The sequence below is a fragment of the Manacus vitellinus genome, unplaced genomic scaffold (genome assembly GCF_001715985.3).
Source record: "Manacus vitellinus isolate BGI_N305 unplaced genomic scaffold, ASM171598v3 scaffold_76_pilon, whole genome shotgun sequence".
Lineage (NCBI taxonomy): Eukaryota > Metazoa > Chordata > Aves > Passeriformes > Pipridae > Manacus > Manacus vitellinus.
This window is the reverse complement of record NW_021940796.1, coordinates 2,278,892-2,303,885: the sequence shown is the minus strand read 5'-3', so window position 1 is coordinate 2,303,885 and position 24,994 is coordinate 2,278,892. Positions and strand designations below refer to the sequence as shown.

Below are 24,994 nucleotides of genomic sequence, written 5' to 3'. Positions count from 1 at the left end.
ATCACAACCACTTTCTGGACCAAAAGAAGGCAAAGTGAAAGGAATGAGCTACCTAACCAAAGTCCAGCTGGCTCTGGGGCAGGTCAGCATTTCCAGGGGGGTGTCATCACTGATTTTGGGAGCTGTGCTGAGGGGCCTTGGCTCCAGGACGTGCTCCACCAGGCTCCCATAACAGCTGATGATGTACAAGGACTCCACCACAAACTGCTTGGATTGATCTGTTTGCAAAAGGAAAGAAAATCTCATTGCAGCAGAAACAGAGAAAAACGTTTACAGAAATAGCAGACTCTGTGTTCTTTTAAGTCTCTTCCTCGCTGGCAAAAAATGTGAATTAAAAGAAGCAAAAGGGTTGGAAAGACAAAAAGAAAACTGTGCAAAACACACCATTTCCCCCCTGTTTCAAAAAAATACAAATATCTCATAAAAGAGAAAGAGGGTGGAACAGAGTTTCTTGCCAAGGTGTGTTCAGGGAATTACACCCCCCCAAAATTTGTGTCTGGGCATTTGTTTTAGCAGAGGTGTCTAACCTTTACTTCGCAGGCTTTTCAGTGCCCCTTCACACAGTAGCTTTGGACTGAACTACCAAAGTTTGTTTTCTCTCACTGTATCATAATAGAAGATCAATGATTTATTTCACTAATTAAAATGTCTTGTAAATTGTCCTGTCTACCAAAGCACCCCAACCATGTACCCAAAAATCTCCATTGTCAGGGAGTTTAAGGAATAAAATCCACACTGATTTCTCAGAACTTGTCACAGAATGAGAAAACAAAGCATTTAAATTTAAATTTAAATTTGCAAGCCCTCATTTTGTAAGACACCCACCTTTTTCCCGCTTCAGACCGGAATTGTTTGCAAACCATGACCTTGATGATCCAAAGACTGCGGCGACACAGAACTCTCCCCCCACAGACTTACTGGGTGAAATCTGGGGAGCTGGTTTGGATTTGCTTTAAAGGAAAGAACAAAACAGAATTATACAAGTTAAAAATGAAGGTGTCCCTTCCTTAACAGCCATTTTAACCTCTTAGTTCAGAAATGGTGACTCTCTGCAGTTCCCAGAAGACCGAGCAGGATTTACAGATGCTCAGTGTCTCCCAGTGATAGGTCCCAAATTCCCCTGGATCACTGAACTTATTAACTGGAAGAACAGCACTGGCTCCTAATGGAGAACTGGGCTGTTTAAAAGACCCAATATTGAATATTTACATCCAACAGAAACAATTTCAGAAGCGAACACAAACACTTGTAATCCTCAATCCTTTGGGAATGAAAATACAGATTCTGGGGTAGCCATTCCAGGTGGTGGAGATTTTCTGGCATTTGCAAAAGAAAGTCAGGAATAACCTGGACTGCTGCTCAGTTCTAACTCAGCACAGCACTGAAACCATGGGATATAAGAAGAAGGAGAGGGAAAACATGCAGAGGATAAAGGGAAGGGAAAGGATGCAACACTCACGAGCCACGTGTTAGAACAGACCAGGAATTACATCACGGAAAAGCAGATTAAGAGACATTCTCCTCTGCAACCACGATGTGTATGGAGCAGGTAAAAGGGTTTATATGGAAATTTTATATTCTGTTTTCCTAAAACACCATGCAGTGGTTCCTGCCCACAGGAACCTGCAGGTACAGAACACTCTGCTGTGCACAAACTCAGCACTGTGTCCAGAGCATTGCCTGTTTAAACCAGATTAAACCAGGATCCCACCCTTTCCTTAAGGGAAAAGCTGTCTCAGAAGTCCACACAGGATTTCTCCTTCTCCATTTTTGCTTCTTCTCCCTCTTTTTAATCAAATTATTTTATATTTCTCCATCTCTACTCTCTTTCCCTGCTCCCTTCTCTTGCTGCCTCTTCCTCCTTTTCTTTTTTCCTCTACTAATATATTATTTCTTATTTCTTCTACTAATTTCTTGTTCCACTCTATTTCAGCCTGTGATTACACCACATTAACCTGCTCGGTTTTGAGGAACAATCTTCAATTTTTAAGCAATGATCTTCAGAGAATGGTTCTGAGTGTGCACATAAATGTGTGCAGACAAATCACTGCAAGTGTTACAATGCAATTAAGCAGCAGAAAAATACTCTGAAGTGGCAGAAAACAATTTAAATGTTGTATAATTGTAGTTAATTTATACTAAAATACCACACATACTAATAAATCACTCACATAGCAAGCCTATGTATCAGTTAGAAATTAAAACAAAAAAAGCTCTTTCCAAAGGAATTCCATCACATTGATCTGTGTCCATGGAAAAATTCAGACAAACTTCCATGGACTCGGATCAGACCTGAAGCTCTACAAGTGGGAGAAGCTGGAATGTCCCAAAAGAGCAATTGCAATTTATAGTCAGTAACTCTGCTATTGAACCACCACAAAGCACTTAATATCCAACTGTTAAACCTCCAGCTACACATGGCTGGGTCAGAAACTCTGTTCCAAAAAGTTCCTGATTCTAAATATATTTATTCCCTTGCTTGCAGTGGCACAGCACAATCTATATTAGGATATTTAAATTGATAGTGTGTTAACTAATAAGTGTTTTATTAGCTGGTCATAATAAAACAAGAATAGATTTCTTTCACTTTGAAATAATCATCTGTCACACAAACAGTATTTTTAAGCAAATTGTATGTTGAGAACTATTTTAGCTCTTGCCTTTCAAGTGTTCCCACACTAAAATTCCTTCAGAAATTAAAATAGAAATGCATCCACTAATTAGAGTCTTGTTACTGGTCTACATTTCAGTAAATGATTGTTTTTAGTAGGGAAGAAGGTTGTTCAGAAGGACAGTGTCACCCATCAGTCAATACAAGGCACACCACGAGCACAGGTCTGACTCAGCCACACTCAGTCTTAGAAACTCTTGACACTACACTCTCCTAATATTCTCAATATTCTCAATTTTTACTCAACACAACCTGATGGATTTATGAAATTATTGTTTAAATCATTAAAATAACTGTCAGAGGTTCATAAAATAATTCAAAATGGGAAAAAAAAATGTGGAAGTAAATGCTACTCTCAGCTACAAACTGGAGCAAACTTCAGCAGAGACAGAACTGATCTCCATTCCTTCAGGCCCTGAAGCAGAAGTGAACCTGGGACTATGACAATACATTTTTATTGGGTTCTCCACACTCTTGTGTCCAACCAAATCCAGTCACAAACACCCTTAGAGGAAATGGTCCAAGCTGGGTTCTATTTCCACCTTGTCTCTGAGATGTACATCTTTCAAGGCAGGCACTTGAGTGTTGGTTTCAGTGCCAGAACATTTTCCCTCGGAGGAGGATGTTTTGTAGGCAGAGAGAGCAGAACTTGTAAAACACAGATTACTCCTGTGGTTAAACTCAGCCCTGCTGGAAAACAAAGCAAACAAACAAACAAAAAAACCCAAACACCCCCAGTGCATCTATTGGTTTGGACAGAGCTCTGAAAATACTGCTGAGATGTCAACAAGTCTCTTCTGAAACCTCTTGCAACTGAGGGATTTTTAATTTTACTCCCATTTTCCTCCATCCCTGAGTTTTCATCAACACATTCCAGCTCCAGTTTCATCCCTTCAGCAAAGCTCCAAAGCCCAGTTATCCTCAGCCATTAGCAAAATACATTTTCGTGTCATTGTGATATTTTAACAGCTTGGAAACTATAAATCCTCGTTGTTCTGCAGATGCAAACACCCTCTCAGCTTTATAAATGATAACAAAACAATCATGTGGAAGGTGGGTGCTGAATGACTTGTTTCTGCTCTGAACTCCTGCTCTTGGCTTGTCAGCACTTCATAAATTATTCCAAGATCTGAAATAAAGGCACATTTGCCCTCACTTTTAAAAAACAGTTAATTTTAAAAGAATCTTCACAATATAGGAACTTCCAAAATGTTGTGCCAGAGGTTTTTCCTGAAAAGGGAGGCAGGAAGAAGCTCAGGGTGTTGGGAATCAACACTAAAACCAGGACAGCGAAGCAAATGGGACCAAAACATCCCCCATTATAATTTCAATCTTCATTTCTTTCAAACATTAGAAACAGCAGCACTACATGTAAGACATCAGAAGAATGAAAAAGCAGTTTACTTTTTCCTGTCTGGTTCCACTCAACTGTGCAGCTACACCTGGAATTCAATGAGACACAGCAGCAGTTTTATCCCAGTTGTATCTCTGCAGAAAACTCTATCACAAATACAACAGTAATAAAAACACCTTTGAAATCTTGTCCTTTTAGCTCTTGCTCTGCTGTAAATTTAATAAGAGCTGTGTCTCCACTGCAGACCATGTCACATCACCTGCCCCTGCTACAGTCAAAGTCACCTCCAAAAGTCAAGTTAATGCCAAAACCTGGCTCAATATCACAGGATCTGGGGAAATCTGGGCTGTTATTAATTTTTCTAACACAACTCTGGAGGGTTATTTCCATTCTAAATGCAGAAGCACCGAGATGGAGACACAGACACGTCCAGGAAAAAACATCCACGGGCATTTTCTGCTGGAATGGCACAAAGAGAGATGGGAGGGAACTAAAGAGGAAAATTAAGACATCACTTGGTCAGAGCTTAAAAAGCAGTGAAGGGACCCAGCACAGCGTGGAAGTTCTTTCATGTTGCCAACACAACAAGAACAGATTAAGACCTATGGAAACTATTCAGTGCCACCACTTGTTGACTTTGTAACACACCAAACTCTGCCCTAATCTCTGGGAATGTACTGTGTTAGCTCTCTATAAAAATGCTAAATAGTTAAAATATTTTAACTAGTTTGCACTTTCTGTTCTGTTTTATTTATATGAATTAACATTAGTAAAATATTTTGAAAGCCAGAAGGCTGTGCAGTTCACAACTGGGGTTCCTCAAAGAGCTTTATGTCTCACAAAAGTCTTCTGGTTCCTAAATGTACCTTTAAGTTCACAGTCAAACCAGCGACATGAGTTTTAAACAATAAATGAATTGCAAATGTATGATATGAATGAACTGCCTTATAAATTCAAATATTATTAATCAATAGTAAGAGGCTGCAAAGACTGAGAATCACTTTGATTTTATATTTCCAACAAACATGTGAGAGTCATAAAAGCATTTATCCACAATTCCACACTAAACCCACCAAAACACTGCTGAAGGGAAAAGCTTTATCTCAACTACAAAAGTAGCAAAAAAAGTATCAGGAGAAAAATCCTGGGTGAAATTCACAATTGCACATAAAATTACCAAAAAAAAAAAAAATCCCCCTCCAAGTACATAAATTTTAATTAGTTTATCCTTGTGCCTAAACCAAGGAAACCAAAGCCACGTTTCCAGTTGTCACATCACGACCAAAGCAAGGAAAAGCAGGGAAAAGGAATGGTGGGCTCCTTTATTCACCAGGCTCTTCCCTGTCAAACCTCCACTCGTTTTGTTTACAGAATTTTAGGTCTCATTAAGACCTTAATGGAAACAACATGATTTCTTCCCCCACCCAAAGCGTGTTTTTTATCCTTAATTTCTCTGCAGACTTAGCAAGGACCATATTTCTGAGCTTGCACTGGCATTAAACAAACCACAAAAAAAGTCTTGGGAAAGAGAGGCAACAATTTTTGAGCCTATTTCATATATTTCCCCCCCTTTAATCTCAGCCTTTTAATCTTGCCTCCATCTCAACTCATTTCTGGCTGATAAATTTGTGCAGGGGGTGACTGCCACAATCCTCTGCCAAAACTCTTCTTCCAGAGCCTCTGGTGCTCTTGGAGCCCCATCAGGCAAAATTCTGAGCTGTGTCATAATCTGCATTTGGAAATGGGGTTTAGGGAGATGCTTCAGTAATCAGAAATTCTCCAGGGTTAAGGCAAAGTCCCCTTCTTTCCTTTGCTTCTCCTGGGTCAGCTCCCATAAACCCCACAACTGTCCTCAGCCTTTCCCTAGAGAGGTTTGTGTCCCAACAAAGCTCTGAAGAAATTCTTTCTGCTGGACATAATATTTTGGCACAGACACAAGGGGTGATGAACATGGAACCAACTTCTAGCAGCAAAACCAGGAGCCATGGACAAATATTCTAACAGACACTGACAGGAACAGCTCAGCAGCATCTTGAGCTAAATTAAAAACAGGCAGAAAACCCCCAACCCCAAAAGAACCAAAGCCCAAAAACCTCCAAGCTGAAAGTTTTTAGATTTTCTAAGATATTCCCACTTCCCCAGTTCTTGCTGCCCAAAACTTGGACCGCCTGACCCTCATCCCATTAGGAAATGGAGGTGATGTAGCACTGCTCAAACACTGAACCAAGCTCCAAACCCAAAACACTTGTTAAAACTTGCTTCTTCTCCTGTCTTTATTCTTACAACCTGCTGCAATTTTTCATATTAAACCCAAACCCCCTCATTATTTCAAATATCCTGATTTTAACAGAACTGTTTCCCATGGCAGGGGGTTGGAACGAGATGATCCCGAAGGTCCCTTCCAACCCAAATCATTCCGTGGGGGTTTTTTTTTCTCAAGTGAAATCAGCTTTTCTTTTTCCAGTGCCCATTTTATTTGCTGCACCTCTCTCTCCCTGCAGTACTTTACTGCCTACTCACTGCTAATCTGGCTTATTTTCCAGAGGTCATCATCGATGTTTTCTGTCTGTAAGCAACTTAGTGCTCCAATAATAAAGGAAGCAATATAGAATTAAAAAAAAAAAAAGAGCCTTGTTTGGAAAGACATTGCAGTAATTTCTGCCCACTTAGAAATAATTTATTTTTTCAACTTCCCTGCTACTTAAAAATTAAATGCACTCTCAAAGGTAAAAAAGAAATCAAGAAGGTGAATGCATTTCTTTGCAATGCTCGGTGGGGAACACACATCTCATGGTTTGAAAGTGAAATTATGGGGGTGGAAACCTATGGATCAGCCATGCAGGTAAACAAGGAAATTAATCCAAAATTAAAAAGTCTAAGCACAGAGTTATTTTCAGCCAGGACAGCAAATGGATTTATAGGCATGCTGGGTTGGAACTGGGAACTCACCAGGGAGCTTTTATGGAAAAACATCCTGCTCCAAACAGGTAAGGTCTTCACGGAAAGGGGAAAAATGCACAGAAATTAGATGAAAACTCCATTCCCAACAAGTCCACTGTACATCATGCCATTAAGATTTACTCAGAAAGTCCCCAGAATAGCTTGTGGAACCCTTCCTGATGCCCTGTCCTGGAAGCAGCACCCTGAGCTCCCACCCAGCACAACCCCCCGGGGAGGCTCCTCATGCTGGGACACGGGGAATGCATCCGTGCAAGCTGGGCTCGGGGTTACAGCTCGGGTTAGACTCAGCTTAGGGCTCCTTCCTCAGACCTGCTCACACATCTGAGGCAGTGGCAGATATTAAAGCCAAAAGTGACAGGAAAATTAGCACCAAACCCAACAAATCTGGGGGTGTTTTCCGAGAAACGCTGAAGGTCGAGTGAGGCGGTTTTACAAATTTACTGGGAGGAGGCAAGTCCTGAGTAAAAACAACGACAGGTACGAGCACAATGAATCCAAAATTAAAAAGCCTACAGCCCCCTTTTAGGGGAAATCACTCCAGCCTTTTGCCAGGACAGAAATACACCTTAAATTCAAGATCTTTAGCAACTCTGTGACCCAGCAAACCTTCTGCCCCCACATCAAAGCTTGCACAGATGCAGGAGGGAGAACCCTGACTTGGTTCAGAGGTATCTGATGTTCAAATCACCAGACACAAAGCTGAGTGCTTTTGGCCACCCCAACCATTTATCTACACTGTGGTTTTATTGTCATTTTTGTTCAGGTATTTTGCACAGTGGATGGTTTTTAAAGTGGCATCACCCCCATGAATCCGAGGGCATTTTCAACGGGTATCTCCCTTTAGAAAGCCATTGCCACACTGACATTTGCATAAAATCTGAAAAGGAGGAGCAGGAGGCAAATTTGGAGCTACTCACATGCTCAAGGCTTCTCTGATTCTCATTTGGGCTGTGACATCAGCCACAAAATCACTGATTAATTGATTTTGTAAATGCCAATGGCTCGTTTTCCTTTTTACACCCTGACTCAGCCATAAATCCTGGCCAGTTGAAACAGGTGGAATATTTTCAGGCAATGAACTCCCAGAAAAGGTGCAGCACTAAAGCACTCAGCCATGGGCCTACACAGTTAAAAGGATACCAGCCTGATAAAAAAAGATTCGGTGAACTAAATCTGACACGAGCACAACATCAATGAATGAAGGCATCCTCCCAAAAAAACATTTAGGTGGAGGTACAGACCTAAAACACACATCCCTCAACATGTAAAGATGTAAAAACCCAATAAAGAATAGAATATTGCAGAAAAACCCACTATTTTTAATTAGTACTATAGGCAAAAACATAATGAAGAGCTTCTGAGCTCTGTGTAAGGGACTGGTCTTTAGCTTTTTGTATCTAATAGATGTTTAGTCAACATTTTGGGGGACAGAGCTCATCTGGTAGAACCAACCACCCTTCTAGACCTAATATATCATCTTTGAACAGGGAGAAAACCCACTTGAATTGTCTGAACTGTGTGATCTCCTCCGAAGCCAACACTCAGCCCGAGTCAAAGGCCGCTCTAACGGCTCAACAAAAGATGAGCCCAGCACTATTGCACTGCTTAAATATTTAACTGAAAGCTAAATCTCCTGCAAGACCCACAGCCAACACAATTTAAAACACAGAATGCAGCTTGTGTGTAAATCTGAAGGGTCACTGCAGAGTGGTGGGATCTGCCTGGGAGCTCAGAGTTAAATTTCTAAATTATGATCACGGATGGTTTTTTGGCAACTATTTTTTTTTTTCTTCTCTGCCTCAGTGGCTCTGTCTGCAAACATCAAGCAAATGACACTTAGCTGAGCCCATTAGAACATTTCAGAAGATAACACAGGCTTTTACTTTCTCCACAACATACTACGTTGAGCTGATTATACTTGCAAATGAACAAATTCTCCTTATTTTAATTACAAATTGACCCAGGTGGACACAGGCTTCAACTGAAGGTTTTGTTTGGTTGGTTTTGGATAGAAAATCTTGTATCACGAACAAAATGCAATTACACTTGCAAAGACCACAGCAGAGCCTCAGGAAAAAGCTTTAAGTGCGAGGAAAACAACTCAGCGTTTCCTTTCTGCTCATGAGACCTGATTCCTTTAAAGACAACCATTATTTCCCCCCCATGATATTTATATAAGGGATTGTTTTCCACTCTTTCCTTCCCATAATATGGATGGAATGCTAATTGAGAGCGAGAGGGAGAGCCCACAAATTAGAGGAGAACCCAACCTTGAAGAGACAGCACCAGATGGCCGCGCTCGGTGACAGCCAGAGAGGCACAAACTCACCGAGCTGCCCCTTCCTCGTGGCTACTGAGAAATTCCAGAGGGAAATCAGGGAAGGAAGATGATTAGGATTCAAAATTCTGACAGAGTTTTCCCAGTGCCTTACCTCATTCTGAGTTTTGGCGAACTGAAAACCGAAACGCTTTGATTTCGCGTTGTAACGTTTGATAAAAGCTATTTAAGCTTTTAAATGTGCAACAGCCATTTATTCTGACCCTCGCTGGGATATGTTGCCATGTCAGGAAGCTTTTCATAAACAGTGAGATCTGAGCAAAATTTAGTGCAAGGAACTGTATTTCATATCAATTACAAATCATTACAGCGCTTGCTTTATTCCCAGAATGTATTGCAGAAGCTAAAGGTGACACAAAACACGCTTGAGAAATGGGTCCAGCTTCAGACAATTGTGCTGAATTCTTGGGCTTTACTTTTAACTTTTTAATTGACCTTTTCAGCTACTTTTTCCTACTTAATTGTATCGTGACCCCATGACTTTGCACTCCTTGTTTTTGTTTGCTTCAGCCAGCAGAACCTGGGACAAAGGAAGCTCTCTGGCACAAAATGAACCAAACACCAGGGATTTGCTGTGCATAAATATTAGAATGGTAAAATTGCACCACACACTTTACCTATTTCCCCCTTCCTCACTGGGAGTGGAATGAGGGATGAGTTAAGATAGAGGGGATAGAGTTTCATGTTTAAAAACACACTGTCTGAATCTCCTGGCTGGATAAAGGCAAGGTTTCTCCCTTTCCTGGAGGAAACACTGGATGCCTCTGTTTTGACAAGGCCCAACTAATGCAGGTTCCATCCTGCTGTTCACTCCAGCAAGGATGAACTGGAGAGTGAAGTATGATCCAAATATAATGACCATGTCCCTGGAGGAACTTAAAACAAATACTGCTGTCAGAGGAGCCAACTTGGACAAGAGTTTTTCTTTCGGGGCAATTATTGTATCTTTTCTTTCCCTTTTTCCATGTCCCCACATTCTTACCAACTGGAAACAAACTGCAACTCATCCCACAAACACAAGGAACGCTTATAAAGCTCCTGCAAAGCACAAAGCTGTCTTCTAGAATGTTCTGATTCACTGCCTTTTATAGACACCGAGATGGATCATCCAGCTCTGCCCCTCTCAAATCTATAAGCTCTTTGTAAATGAGCAATGAATTAACCCATTCACCAGCCCCAACAAGGAATTCAGCATCACTATTAAAAGTTTGAGAGGGAAACTGAGGCATGGATATATAAAAACTTATTACATCCAGCTCTTGTGCTGTCCTGCATCCCCCTGATCTTTAAAACATCAGATGCTTCCTCACTCATTAGTGTTAGAGCCCCTTTGGGAAAGCCTCTCTGCTCCTTCAGGATGTGCTGACAGCACAAACTGCAGGAAAGCCAGGCAATGGGATGGCAAAATGTAGGGACAGAGATGAAGTGCTTGATGGAGGTGAGGAAATTACAGTGAGAGACTTGAAAAAGCAAGGAGAGAAGCAGGGGAGAAGGAAAGGCCAGCGATGGTAGCACAGGAGGTGACGCTCCCAGACACTTCCTGCCCAGAACAGAGGGTTTGTTCACAGCAGTGACTGATCAGGACACGTCCCAAACATCTACATGATTGCACGGCACAAAAAAAGCACCTGGGATGAACAGCACAGTCATGACACAATTCCAGACTCCCTCCTTCACTCCCACGGGGCTACAGGGGAACACTTGTGAAAAATTTACTGCCATTCCACCTGTCAAGCACCGTGACATGCTCTGCAGCTCTGCTCCAGACACATGGTATTAAGGGCACTGATCAGTCCTTTCAGTACCTGGAAAATATTTTGCTTGTCTTGGATACCAGCAGAACAAAACCCACCCTGACTTTTGGGTTAACAAAACCTCCAAGACTCCCTGAAGACGTTCAGAACTAAAGAAGCTTTTTGTACGTTAAAAGGAAGGTCAATCCAGACTTTTAATTTTACAGCATTTCAAGCCCGATTTTGACTTTTAGAGCTGTGCTGCAACAGATGAAATTTTTTTAATTTTTAAGGGTACAACAGCAGAAGAGCAGTGAACAGAGAGTGTAAAAGCCAACTGGCTCTGAGCTCCTCTCCCCCTCTGATCGCTGCGCAGTCGCAAGGTGAAGCAGCTGCTCCCAAGGAAGAGCCTTGTTTCCTCGGAGCGCTGCTCAGAGGTGCTGCCCATGTAGGTGTAAATACATCTGTCCTTTGCCATTTGCAGTAATGCAGCCTCCTCCTCTCCTCCAGTGAGGCAGATGGTCCCTGTCCTGTCGAAAGCTCACACTGCACAGCCCCGCAGTGCGACGTGTTTGCAGAAATACGAGGGCAGATGTTAAATATGTTAAACACACGCTTTGCCCCCTGGAGGTTTAAGTTAAGGCTGCTGTCTCAATTTGGTCATTTTAGGCATGTCAGGCTTCTGGGATGTGAGGCATTCCTCTTAAATGTGTTTTATAAATGCAGCTTTTCATGTTAATTCGCTGTGCTTTCATCAGATGTTTTGGATGCAGAACAAATGAAGGGAGCCCTCGGCTCAGTGTGACACGGCGACCTGGGCCGGGCGGAAAATTATGATCCTCATCCACCAAAACTCTACTTACACAGCAGGGTATTTCCCAGGACTGTTGTCTTCCCCCCTTGCATAAGCCTCACTGAGCATTTTAAATTTAATTAGCTTTTAAAATCGCACAGAATGGGGCAGAGACAGTCGGTGAATAGTATCATTTATGGGAAAACCATGAATATGAACACTCTGAATATGTTTAAGATATTCAAGAATGAAATATTCCATAAAGTAATGCAGACTTACTACACATGCAATAATTTTAGAAAGGTTTGCTGGTATCATCAAGCATTCAGGAAACAGCCTTTGTAATGGGTTTTGTATGAATTATTATTGCAAACCAAGTGTTTTTTCCCAAATCCTGCTCCTCCCCAGCACTCCTGTCCCCTACCTCCTCTGGCAGGCCATCAGGTGGATTTTTAATTCCTCTCTCTGCCTTGTCCCATCTGGTTCTAAGTGTCTATCCCAGTTCCAGGAGCCCAGATTTCTATTTCTGTCCTTCACTGACCATACTCTTCAAGCCACATTTTCATTATTTCCCCTCTTTGAGGAGCTGTGACTTCCTGCTCGTCTCCTTGCACACCAACCTCCCCCTCATCCCACCTCCCTTCCTGGCCTCCTCCCCATTTCCAGATTCACCTGACCAGCAGCACAACCTTTTTTTCCCCTCACCTGTGTTTAAACTGCAAGCAGGAAAAAAAAAAAGGCACAAATAAGCAGCTGAAATGTGTGTGTGGAGGAAGCTAAACCCCAACACGACCCTCAGACTGCTTCTTTACTGTTTCCTAAGTTCCATTTCCAATTCTCTGTGAAGTTCAGGGATTCCTCTGTGCTGAGGGCAACTGTGTGTTCAGAGCTCACGATCTGGCTCCATGAAATTCCAGTTTCCATGGGTAAGAGCAGGATTGTTGGACAGACACGTGTGTGGATACACATTTATGTGCACACAGATCAAGCTTCTGAGGGTCACCAGGCACCACTCAGTGCACCAACCAACACAGATCTTACAGGATGGCCTGGATGCTGAAGCACAGAATGTGGGAATTACTCAGGGAGAGGGGGAATATCCTGAAAAACAATTCCCAGTTCACGAAACACAAGGTAAAAATTCCCCTCACGAGCAGAGTTTGAGCAAGAAAGCACTGAGGCAAAGGAAGGCAGTGCCTGCACTGGGCAAAAAGCAGGAAAATGTTAGGAAGCTGTAGGAAGCTGTTGTTTTGTCCAACAACATGCCATGCTCGATCTATTTTCCTTAAAAATGTAAAAACCCTCTGTAAATTAATGGATGAATCAGACTTTTAATTAGAAAATATTCAGGGATTCGAAGCACTAAAAATTAAGAGGGAAAAAAATATACTCATCACCCAGTAGCTTTCTGTGTTAATTGTAATAAGAGATTTGAAGTTTAGCAGAAGTATCAACTGTTGAACAGTGTGAATTAACTTAATATTGTTATAGCTTATGAAGCTCACAAAAATCTTCCTAGTAATTGTATGTATATTTAGAGGAGTTTTTCCCAACAAATATCCTGAAATGCTTTATCCTGGCCCAGTGAGAAGTAGCAAAGTGCAGCTGGCTCTGGAGTCCACACGTGAGTTACACAGTCCAGCACAGTCACTTCAGAGGAAAAATAAGGTCAAGGAAAACAGCAGGATTAAGTTCTGCCTTTCTGCTCAACCTGCCTTTACTGTCTTTGCAGCTCTGGTAGTCAAAAAAATCAATTCTGCTTGAAAAGGTTGGAAATCCAAACAAACTTTTCCAAAAAAAAAAGTAAACCCATATTTTATTCTGATTGAATACAGCTCTGCTTATGTTTCATTCCCATTCCTGGTGTGAAAACTTCTCCTGAGCCACCCAAATGAATATTCCTGAATTTACAGAGATTTCTTTGCAGGTTTAATTCACTCCTCTGATGCTGGTTTTCTTGTCTCCTCTTCCCCCCCCCGACCCCTTCTGCTGCCAAGCAAATTCCGTACACTGGAATTAAAGTAAGGAATAAAACTAATTATCACCAGTAACCCAAATTCTTTGCCCCTGAGTGATAACTAAGAAGGTTAAGGAAGGTTTGTGCACTCACCCTGTGCGTTTGGTGATGGTCCCCAACGTCATTGGCTGCTTGATCTGAGCAAGAGGCAACACCACGGTCAGGCTTGGAAGAGGCAGCAGCCGAGGGTTCCCAGGATTGTTGTTTGTGAAGTTGTTGTAAGTGTCTTGGCTGTTCAATTTACCTTCATGGGAACAGAGGTGTGAGAAGACACATTATTGGGATTTTTATCTTCATTTGGCATTTCTACATCGGACCGAAATAAGATTTTTTTTAAAAAAAAAGCCCTCAAAAAATAAACCAAAAAAATGATCTCCCGTCGCAATTAAAAAAAAAAAATCTGAAAAAATTCATCTTCAGATAAAAAATAAATGGCAATGGAAGCAGCAAATACTAATTTTATACAGGGGGATAAGCAAGGATTTCCTTCCATGGAAGGGAAATTATTCCTGCTGCTGCTGCTGCTGCCCTGACAGTTTTGTTCACCAAAAAGTATTTGAGTTCGATTTGAAGAACGAGCTCTGGATTCCAACTCTCTATTTAAAAAGAAAAGAATATCTGGAAGGGAATTATTTTCCTAAAGTACCACATACAGTGTTGGTAATTGGAAGTCCTGAAAAGGTCGCTTTTGTTGTCCCAGTGGATAAAGACACAGAGAATAATCATCTGCAGAACTAAGGCTGGAAGAAAATCTCAAGTAACTATATAAAATAAACCCAGGCCAAACTACATGTAAAAATCAAGAAAGTGTCAAAAAAGTCATAAACTTCATCTTTGTTCAGAAAGGAGAAAATGAAACATAGGTATTGAAAAAAAATTAAAAAAAAAAAAAGGAAAGGGAAAAAACACAAGCAGAAAACCCCCGAGAAGCCTAAATTTAGCTTGTTTCAAAGAGGTCTGTGCTGGATGGAAGCCCAGTCTGGATACGCTTTTCTTACTCCCTGTATCACTCTGTAGTCACAACCTTTCATTCTTCAGTTGGAAAAGGAAACGAGCTCCAAATTTCATGGACAGTAAAGAAAGAAATGCGAAGAAACCAAAGAAAGAAGTTAAACAAAAAAAGGGGCCAGTCTGTTTATAGCAGAATCAAAAGTACTTTAAATAGACAAGCAACCATGAATTAAAAGGTTTAGATCATTAACTTGTTTTTCTGTGTTCCTGTAATGCTGTGAAACGCTGGCTTTGTTCTTAATCAAAAGGGAGCCATATTGGGAATTAGGTTCCTAAACAACTGCTGCATTCTACACAGATATTATACAAATCCCAGGCCAAATCCATACAATCTGCCTCAAGAGCAGCCACCTTTTTTCAAGGAAGAAAAACAGCACAGCAAAGGGTTTCTCACAGGAAGCTGCCTGAAAAGCTTTAATGGTCCTTCAGATGGATTGAAAATAGGAAAAGGAAGGCGGAAAAATCTTAATGAATGTCTCATCATCCTAAAGACACTCAAGGCTTCCTTCACCCTTCTTTTAATACTATATAACTGTGAGCTTAGGGGGTTTTATTGGGGGTTTTCTGCAAAGTCCCCAGAGCTCTGCATGTCAGGCTGGCACAATAAGAGAAATGCTGAAATTACAGAGTGGATTTTGTGGGAGTCTCCGCTCGCTCAATACGTTTTAAGAGACATGGCGAGGCTTTAATGAAGAACGAGCCCATTGAAGTCCCAGAGAGCAGATTTCATTAATAGCAATTTTCCTGCACCAACTTGGAATAAAAAGAAAAGGGAAAAAAAAAAACAAAACAAAACCAAAAAAACCCCAGCCCGGCTCAGTTTTAAATTAAGACTGAGATGCAATTAATTTTTTTAAGATTAGCTTAATAATACAGTCTTGGTTCTTGCAGAAAGGCCCATGAATAGTTTTGTGCATTACTGTCTAATTAGTTACTGTTCATGCAGCCAAGGCCTCTCTGAGAGTGTTTCCCTCTCCCATCTTCCCCTTGATCCACATTTGCACAGCAAACACCCCCAGTATCTGCAGAGGGGGCTCCAAATCTGCCTGTAATCTGTTTTCTTTTACTTGTTTGGAATATAATGATTAACTAGGAACTCCTGACCCAAAGGCTGTGGTAACAGCCCCTGTCCCCTCTCAAGGCACATTTAATGACCCACTCCCAACTTCCATGTGGTTTTCCACATGCAAAACCATCAGCTGATTCGATGGAATATTTGCATGCAGAGGAAGGAGGAATTTACAGATGTCCTTCCAACACAAGGATGAGCTGCTTTACTTCCAAGCAAGTTGAGGAATCCCAAGGCAGTCAGGGATACTCAGAAAACTGCAGGATTAAGTCACTCCCTCAGAGCTTTTTATTAATTGTAGTTATAACATCCTGCAGTTCTCAGCCTCACACATAAGAAAACACAGAGTAAAGGGAAAAAAGCACTAAGCTATTAAGAGAGAATGAAAAGGTATAAAAGAGATGCTGAATAGGACCAAAATCTAAGATGATTCCTCTTTCCAAAAAAAAAAACAAAAACCAAAAAACGTTCAGCATTTAATTTGTAAATATATATTTAGAAGTACAGCTTAATCTGATGTATACAAACCTCAATAAAAAATTAACTAAAGCAGAGCTCATAATGCACAGCCCAACCACGAGAAAAAAATTCAGCTGTGACAAATGAAAGAGCTGTAACTACCAAACATATGTCACAACAACCATTGCCTGCCAGCCTGTATTTTCTGCAGCAACATTCAGTTGCTTAACTGCGAAAAAATGTAATTAAAAGTGATAGAAGTAAAAAATTCCAAGTTGGAACGCTGCAGAAAGGAGAGAGATTATTTCTGACAGTAAAGTTGTTCTTCAGAATCTAAATACAGTAACATTAAGATGGTGTGGACCATTAAGGTTAAAGAAAACCCCATAATTTTCTGGTGTGCTGCTGTAGCCCTCCAGAAATTGGAAAAATTCCCCTTCCATTCCTCCAGCCTGTCCAAGTAGGAAACTCCTGCAGTAAACAGGAGTTGTGTGTGCACAGGGCTGCTGGATCAGGCCAAAAGAGCACAAAGAATGCAGTCAAGCATCAACATTATTTCTACAGCTCGAGCAGTTGTTGATTCACTGTCAAAGGACGGGCAACAAATAAGCCAAAGTTTAAGTCTGCTCGAAATATCCAATATTTTTCATGCAGAACCCTGAACTCCAGTTACCTCAGGACACGTGCACAGCGCACTCAGCTGTGAGGGGTAACTCGGTTGTGCACTGACAGCTGCACACAGATCACATCCTACTGCCTGCCCAGGGACACTTCCTGCTGAATTTAGAGAAATTCAGGGGGATCAATGGCCACCCTCCCAATGCCATGGCAAACACGTCCTCCCAAGGGTCACTCTGAAGGTTTCCAGGGGAGCATCCCGAGGGAGGGGGCTCTTTCCCTCGGTACTCACCCGGAGCTGAGCTCAACAGCCCTCAGGACCCCGTGCAAGGCAAGTCCCTTGGGTCAAGTATTTGTCGTTCCAGGGGCTGCCAGGGAAGAGTTGTTTGGATCAGAGTTCAAGAGCTGTGCACGGAATGCATTAAAGCCAGTTTAGGCTCAGCTTTATTTTCCCATGTGCCTGCACTCCCTCTCCAGCCCGGGCCACAGCTCAGGACTCGCATTATTTCCACTCAAGGTATGAATTCCTGCTAAACCCACAACAAAAAATTCCTCTGGTTAATCCTAATTCAGCCTTTCAGATCTCCACTGGAGAGAAATAAAAGAAAAACAGGCTTATGTCTCAATTTAAGCTGCTGGTAAATCTCTTACTAATTTTACTAAGGGACTTCCAAAAAGCCAGGGATGCCGTGGCTCTGGAGTCTGACTGAAGTTTATTTCCAAGTGCAGCTTTACACACTGGATGCACTTCCATACCTACAGAGACATGGAAAACCAGCCTTACACACTGGATGAACTTCCATACCTACAGAGACATGGAAAACCAGTGGGTTCTGCCTTTGTACCTGTTTGCTGAGAGCCTCCAAACCCACCCCCATCTCATCTCATCCCCCCAAAACCTGAGCCACGCTTTTCCAGACATTTCATTCCACGGACAACCAAAGGCAGAACGCATTAAGCTGAGGATAAAAGTGAAGAGAGCAAACAACAATGTGCTTTGTTGTCAGAGGGAGGGAGCGGCCGCCGGGCCGGGCTGTATTCCCAGACCAGCCATCACTGACAGACTCACTTCCACCGAGGAAAACAGGGAGGCCTGAAAGGGCCGGACAAAAGAAATCCCAGCAGGCAGAGAAACAACAAATTAAAAGCGCCATTATAAAACACAGATGCTATAAGGAAAATAAACTTCACAAGATTTAGTGGTTTTTGACAGAGCTGGACATCTGTGGAAAAGCCATCAGGAGCAGCTCCCAGGTATGGCTGGACAGGCATCTCCTCCCTCCTCACCACGGCCTCTCTGGGAAGAGTCACCCTCAGCTCTCCACACACCTTCACCATTGCAGTGCTCGTTTATCAACAGCCACAATTCTATTTATCATTATTTTATTTATATGTGTCAAACCCATAAGCTGCTCTTCAAACATTTGATCAAACCACTCTAAGTTTTCTAACTGTATTTTTGGATAAGAAAGGAAAGCTACTCCAAGCAGAAAATGTGTGAGACTTGCAGGCCTCTAACACCGTTCAAAAAGCAATCAATCGACTGAAAGCAATTAATACAGTAACTTGTCCTCTTCTGATCAACTCAGAGCCTTGATGAGTTCAGGCCAGATTTCAAATTGGTCAGTGTTTGAACAGAGGACTTGAGGGCACTGCTGTCAGAGCCCATCTCTGAGGAGAGAGGAGCAAAACCACCCTGAGTTTTGCCACTATAATGACACGATTCCACATCCAAGTGCAGCCCCGAGGAGCACGTTGTGCATCAGCACCGTGTGGGCAGAGTTATGGGATCCTGAAAGAACCAGTTTGATGCAGCCCCACTGTATCTGTATATATGTATATATGACCTGCCTCCCTGTTTGAGTGCTGCTTTTCTTTGCTGTCAAGAAATTCCACCCTGCCAGCAAGCAAAGCAAAGAGGACTTGGCCCAGACAATTTTTTTTTTTCTGGTAGGAAAGTAATGATCAGAAGGATTTTAGTTTCTCTATACACTTTACATGAAAAACTAAAGTGGTATCAAGCACCTCTCAGCCTTATAATAAAATGCTTCTGTGTTGATTTTTTCCATTTTTGTTCCATTACTCCAATACAAAAAGCTTAGTAATGCAGTGTCATTAAAATTCAAACCCCACTTGATTAGCTTTTATATCTTACAGTATTTAACAGACTCCATTTCAAAGGGTACCACGTAGTCTACTGACATTAACACTACATATAAACAACTATAATTTGGGAAATAAAAACAGTAACTCCAGGCTATGCAATCATGTGGAGGCCGAGTTACAGGAAAAAGAACCGTGTTTGGCCATTATTTCTGTTTAGTGTAACACTGAGGATTCCTCAGCTAAACATTCCCTAATCATATAATGCAAGGGAAATAAAATCCTTTCTAACAGGCAGGCAGGAAAAAAAAAAAAAAAAAAGGCAGGAAAAACAGAAGTGTCATGGACATGGTGGTTTATTTTGCTTTGCCTTTTATTCCACACAAAAAAGTTTCCCGGATGAGAATGGAAAGCTTCCCAGCTCCAGCTCCAAGACTTTCACCCTCGTTCCTGACCTTTTCTCAGACATGTTCCAGTCTAATCTGTAATCTACTACAGTCGGAAGAGGAAACAGCAGCGCCCTGGTGAGAAACGCTGCCTTGTGACCCGAGGAGGGAGCCCAGCGGAAGCAATGCTGGCTCACCGAGCCCTCGGGAAGAGCCTGACAGGCAAAACTCAACAGCCTGCGAGGGAACACGCTCAGCACCACGAGCCCTGACTGCTGCCAAAGTGGGCTTTTGCTTTCATGGTTTGTTTTATCCAGTCGAACGTGTGTTATCTTTGCTCGTGAAATGTTAAGATGCTTTCCTAGAAAAAGTCAGGAAACTCATTATTTTAGTTAACGATCGCCTCTCAATTCAAGTCACATTGCCACTTCCTTCAATTGTGTCCTATCAAATTTAAACTCATTTCACACCCTCACCTTCAATATTTCCAGTACAATTAGGCCCATTAAAGGAGGAATATTATGTCTTGGCTACTGCATGTACATGCACTTCATGTAGTTACTCAGAGCAACTTTTCCTCCCAGCTAAAGTGGTCCAAGTCCAAAACCTGTCACTAATCTCATTCCACTGGAATGGATGGGAGAAAACAACGCAGCCAGTTGTTTGTGTAACATTTCAAACCTCTCGATATCAAACCTTTGGAAACGCAGCTGCACCAAATCTCACAACTGTCCTAAGGAAGAACTCTCTCCCTGTTTGCATCCAGGCAAGGCATGTGATGGTGACAGTCAGAGTGCTCTGCCGAGACGTGCAAGCGCCAGCCCAAGTGTCTGAGGCCCTGCTGAGCCAGAGCCCTCTGCCCTCTCACCCCAGCTCCTTGAACTCCAGCTCTTCCGACTGCTCATCAGCCTCCTCCACTCCAGATCTGAACAGGACCTCTCAGCAGTGTCTTCCTCCTCCTGAAGTTTTCCTTCTACTATCAGAAACTTTGCCCCCCAGTTACAGAGTGTCCCACTGATGCTCAATGATCTCCTCTTGTCCTGGGCACAGGAACTGCCATGACCTCTTTGCTGCCTGTACCTCTACCTGGCCAAAGATGGATTGTGAAAGAACAGTTCCAACCTCAAGCTCTACCTGGGATTTGAACCTGTCATTTACTTATACAACTACTGATGGCACAGTACAGCTGGTCATTTTTCCTACCTCCTTGTGTATTTCTTCCTTTCCTGTATGGAAAAGAAATTACACTGACAGTCCAGAGAAATCAAAAAGGAGAGGAAACCACTCTGCCAGAACAGCAACCATGTTCTGGGCCCCATGGCACCTCTCACAGCAGCTGTGAAGACATCCACAGTGTCAACTGCCTTGTGCAAAAAATAACTCCTTGAAAATCTGACACAAATACCTGCTTCTTCTTCCCTTGCTGCTTCCCATCCTCACTGTGTACAGACACCACTTTGCTGTGCTAAAGACAACAAAGGTGTCTTGAAGCATCTCCTTAGAAAACAAACCCTCTACCACACATACAAATCTGGCACAAAGATAATTTTTCTGGACTTATTTAACTAAAAATACTGTTGGTGCAAATCTCCAGCCCGTTTATGGGCAGAACTCGAAATAAACCCCAGGAAACTGGTTTGCCAGCTGTTGGCTCCGCAGGCAGCGGCAGCAGCGCTTCAGCCGGGCTCTTCCACGTGGTGGTTCCCAGCCCAGAGGGCCAAACTGGCCCTCCTGCTCCTGGGTCATGTCCAGGAAGCACCAGGCACAGGCAGGGCCAGGTCCACACCTTGCCATCCTCTTTGAGCCAGACCTTGCACCTCCAACTCTCCACAGATGGAAAGACTCCAAGACCAGCGTCTTGTAACTACTATGGGTGTAGCTCGGGAGTGTTTCCAAGCAAACAGGCAGGAGCAGTGCCATCCTCCCCTCCCCGGCGCTCTGGGCCACAGGCTGTGGCTGCAGCTCCCACAGCACTGAGCTGGAGTTTGCAAACCCTTCTGAGGACAGGACTCTGTGAGTTCAGACTAACACTGCACTAATGAGGTTATCGCACAGGCAGCCTCCGGGCACTGTGGAGAGACTCTGCTACTCCGATTCCTTGCACATGGGAATTTTGCTAACACTGTCTGCTGGTGAATGATGAAGCGCTTGAGAAAACAAGTATGTACTACTGCTGCTGCCCCTTGTCACATCTATCCATCATAATTCATATCAGCACAGCTCTGAAGTCAAAGCCTCCTTTCAGGGATGACTCCGAGACGCTGCAGAGTTGTGAACTTGGGGAAATTCGGGCGTCTCACACTCCTCTTCCAAATGATACAGAATAAAATGATCTTTATGAACCTAATTTTTTTTGTATCGGGACAGAAAAACTGATCAGCGTGTCTTAGAAACTGCAGAATTTCTAAGACATCTGGGAATTTCTGAAGGACATCTCTGTGTGCAGCTGTGTCAGGTGAGAAGACAGGGAAAGTTTAAAGGTAGCTCCTTACTCAAAGGCTGAGCTTATTAGAATTGAATTTTGTATTGATGATAAACTCCATATTAACAGATCTGTGATTTTTTTATCCCCACCTTTTTATCTCTGCCTCATTTTCCCTCTAGCTGCAACCATTAGCACAGATATTTTAGCATCTGAATTCAATCCGGGTCGAATACACAGGATTTATCCCAAGTTATGTGGAAGGGAAAAAAAAGTGCCTTGAGAACCACTGCATTTGAGAACTTGATAATAATATCCATGGGTAATTATAATAGATGGCTTGTCTGAAACACCCACAGAATAGGAACTGAAGCAAACCATGGCAATCTCTCCCTCTTGCACCCTCCACACACCCTCAGCAGCTCTGCTCTTTTACCCATGACCGTTGAGGATGTTTTCTGGCTCCGTGACAGCATCGTGACTCAGGTCATGAGAAGTGTCAAAGATGCATTTCCTTGAGATGGGAAAAAAGCAACTGATTTTAACAGCCTGCAAAGACTAAGCAAAAAAAGAATAAGCCCAATCAGCATATTTAAGGGTAAAGATAAACCTTTTAAAAGATACGAGTATATTTTATTTCCAATCTTAATGCTTACGTTTCTTTCCATAAAGTGTTTGCATTTTTCGGACTACCAAAAATGCACATTTGATTAAATGCCTTACTTAGGAATAATAACTGTGCTGGAAAAAGAAAGGACAATAAGGGCAGCACCCATTTACTGCACAATCCATCACCAATCATATAGATAGGGAGTCTGATTCAGGCTGCAGGCACGAGGGAGCAGCCCCAGATTCCCAGAATACCCACTGCCAGGGGAAGCAAAAGGTGTTTGGGCTTGAACCCAGCAGGTCCATCAGATAAAATGATTGTTCCCACCAGCTCTTGTCCCATTCCTTCCCCTCGCTGGTTCCTAACACGGAGCTTCACATGCTTTCACCTTCCCTCATGCCAAACCTTCCTTGTCATACAACACCCTCCATACTTAAACCTCCTCCTTCAGCTGATACGGTCTCTTGAAAAACTCCGGATTCTACTTTCTCACCTTGTGATCAAACATCCTACAGGCCTGTATCAGGTGAGCAAAGCCACTTTTTGTCATTTCACTGATCGCAGCTCCCTCGAGCCACTTACATTCCTTGACCCACCAACAAACGCCTGGACCCTGCTGTCTCCCCTGCACTAGACCTCTCTTCTCCTGCCCTAATTCCTGCCTTTCCCCTTTTGTGCTTTGGACACAACCACCATGCAAGAACCATTCCTGCACTGCTCCTTCAGTGACTGGCTCTTTTCAGCTGCCTTGTTATTTCAAAGCTCAGTGTTAGTGATGGGTTTTATGCTGATTACACTGATTTCTCCCTAAAACACCGTTCAGCTGTACACAAGTGTATCTAGCCCTCTGCACAGATATATAAGGCACTCTGAGAAGACAAAGCTGAGCGTGTTCCTTCTCAGGGATCATTAATATTATTTATCAATTTCCGATTGGCAACTGAAAACCCGATCAAAGCGATGCATCAGCTGCAGGATGTTGTTACTACTCCCAGTGTAGAGAAGGAAATGCCCCAGCCTGTCCTTTATATCCCTGGTTAACTGGGAGATTTGCGGATGACAAAGCATGGGTTTACTGTAAATTAAAAGGAAGCAATTGAGGGAACAATTGAAATAACCATAAAATCCCAAAATGTCATTTTAGTAAGTCATTTTCAGACGAACACTTAAAATTCCAGTCACCGCTCCTTGCACTCCCTCGGTACCTGCCTCTCACACATCAGCACTTGACCCTATCAAAATTTTCTTCAATGTGATGTTACCAAGACTGAAATCATCCATCTTGACAGGAAAACTTCAGTGGGACGCTCACATGTGGTAATCCAACTCCCGCCTGCCTTCCCCCTTCCTTTCCCCCCGCGATCCATCTTTGCCATCGCGGTCTCCTGTGCGCTGCCGATCGCTTCCCCTCCGCCTGCCTACCCACAACCTTTGCTCTGACCACTGCTACGGCATTTGCTGGGCTAAATCACTCACTCAGAGAGTTCTACACTCCAGATCTCAAGAGCTGCAATTCCCTTCTGATGTCTGTCTCCTTCAATCTCCGATTTATCCGGAATAGTCACAGTTTCTCTTTCAACTATTAAAGCAAACATGTATTCGCCCTCAATTTACGCTGTTTACAAAAACCTGCTTTAAAACACCTTATGTACAGACATGAACTTCCCTGGTGACAGAATTTATCAGTCTACTTCCCTGCTTATCTGAAGGGAATGGATCTTTTCCTTCCACTTCAGAAACTATCCAAAATATACCACCCACTTCTTCCACTCCACTGACTCTTTATCCATTACCAAAAAAAAAAAAAAAAAAGAGGGGAGAAAAAAAAAGGCAGCTAAAAACACAGTTCATTTACAACCAGTAAGCTGCTGGCCAGTTCCCAAACTGGTGCTTCCAGCTGTTCCCACCTCTTTTCCCGGCCCTACACGTGGGGCTGCTCTGGGCACTTCCATCGCCAGCCCTGGGACTGCTCCAGAAGGAAGGAGTCATCACAGAATCATAGAATCGGTCTCTAAAAGCCGTTAGCAGGAAATTCCCACCAGGCAAACTAAGCCTGTTTCTCCCCAACTGGGTTAAAACTGCGAAGAGAAACTCCAGGTGAGGGCGTGAAACTAAGAGGACCGCCGGGCGCTTCAGGCCAGCGAAGGCGGAGGGTTTATATTCGCAACCGAATAAATATTTATAACGCTTATACGAGTAGCTCAGTGCTTGTACGAGTTGGGGAGGGGAAAAAAAAAGGAGGTTTCATCCTCCTCGCCACCATCTGCCCGCCGAGCAGGGCCCCCCTCAGGGCCGGCCCCGCCTGAGGCGCCATGCCCGGGAGGACGGCGCCCCCTGCAGGCCGCGCCGGGCACCGGCGGGAGCGCTGAGGGGACCGAGGGAGCGCGGGGAGCCCCCAGCTGCAAATCGATTAAAAAATAACCGGCTTCCCATCGGAAATCGATAAGTA

General features: G+C 43.0%; 1 protein-coding gene across 1 annotated transcript in view; it reads right to left on the bottom strand.

Annotated features, from left to right (window-relative positions):
- The window catches only part of LOC103763698 (BCAS3 microtubule associated cell migration factor), a 162,118-nt gene that overhangs the window by 45,261 nt on the left and 91,863 nt on the right, over window positions 1-24,994 (bottom strand). The window contains exons 15-18 of the mRNA XM_029964627.1: window positions 13,961-14,111; window positions 6,975-7,019; window positions 826-950; window positions 53-218 (exon numbers count right to left, since the gene is read on the bottom strand). Of these exons, the coding sequence (XP_029820487.1) occupies window positions 53-218; window positions 826-950; window positions 6,975-7,019; window positions 13,961-14,111 (487 nt within the window). The remainder of the gene's footprint in view (window positions 1-52; window positions 219-825; window positions 951-6,974; window positions 7,020-13,960; window positions 14,112-24,994) is intronic.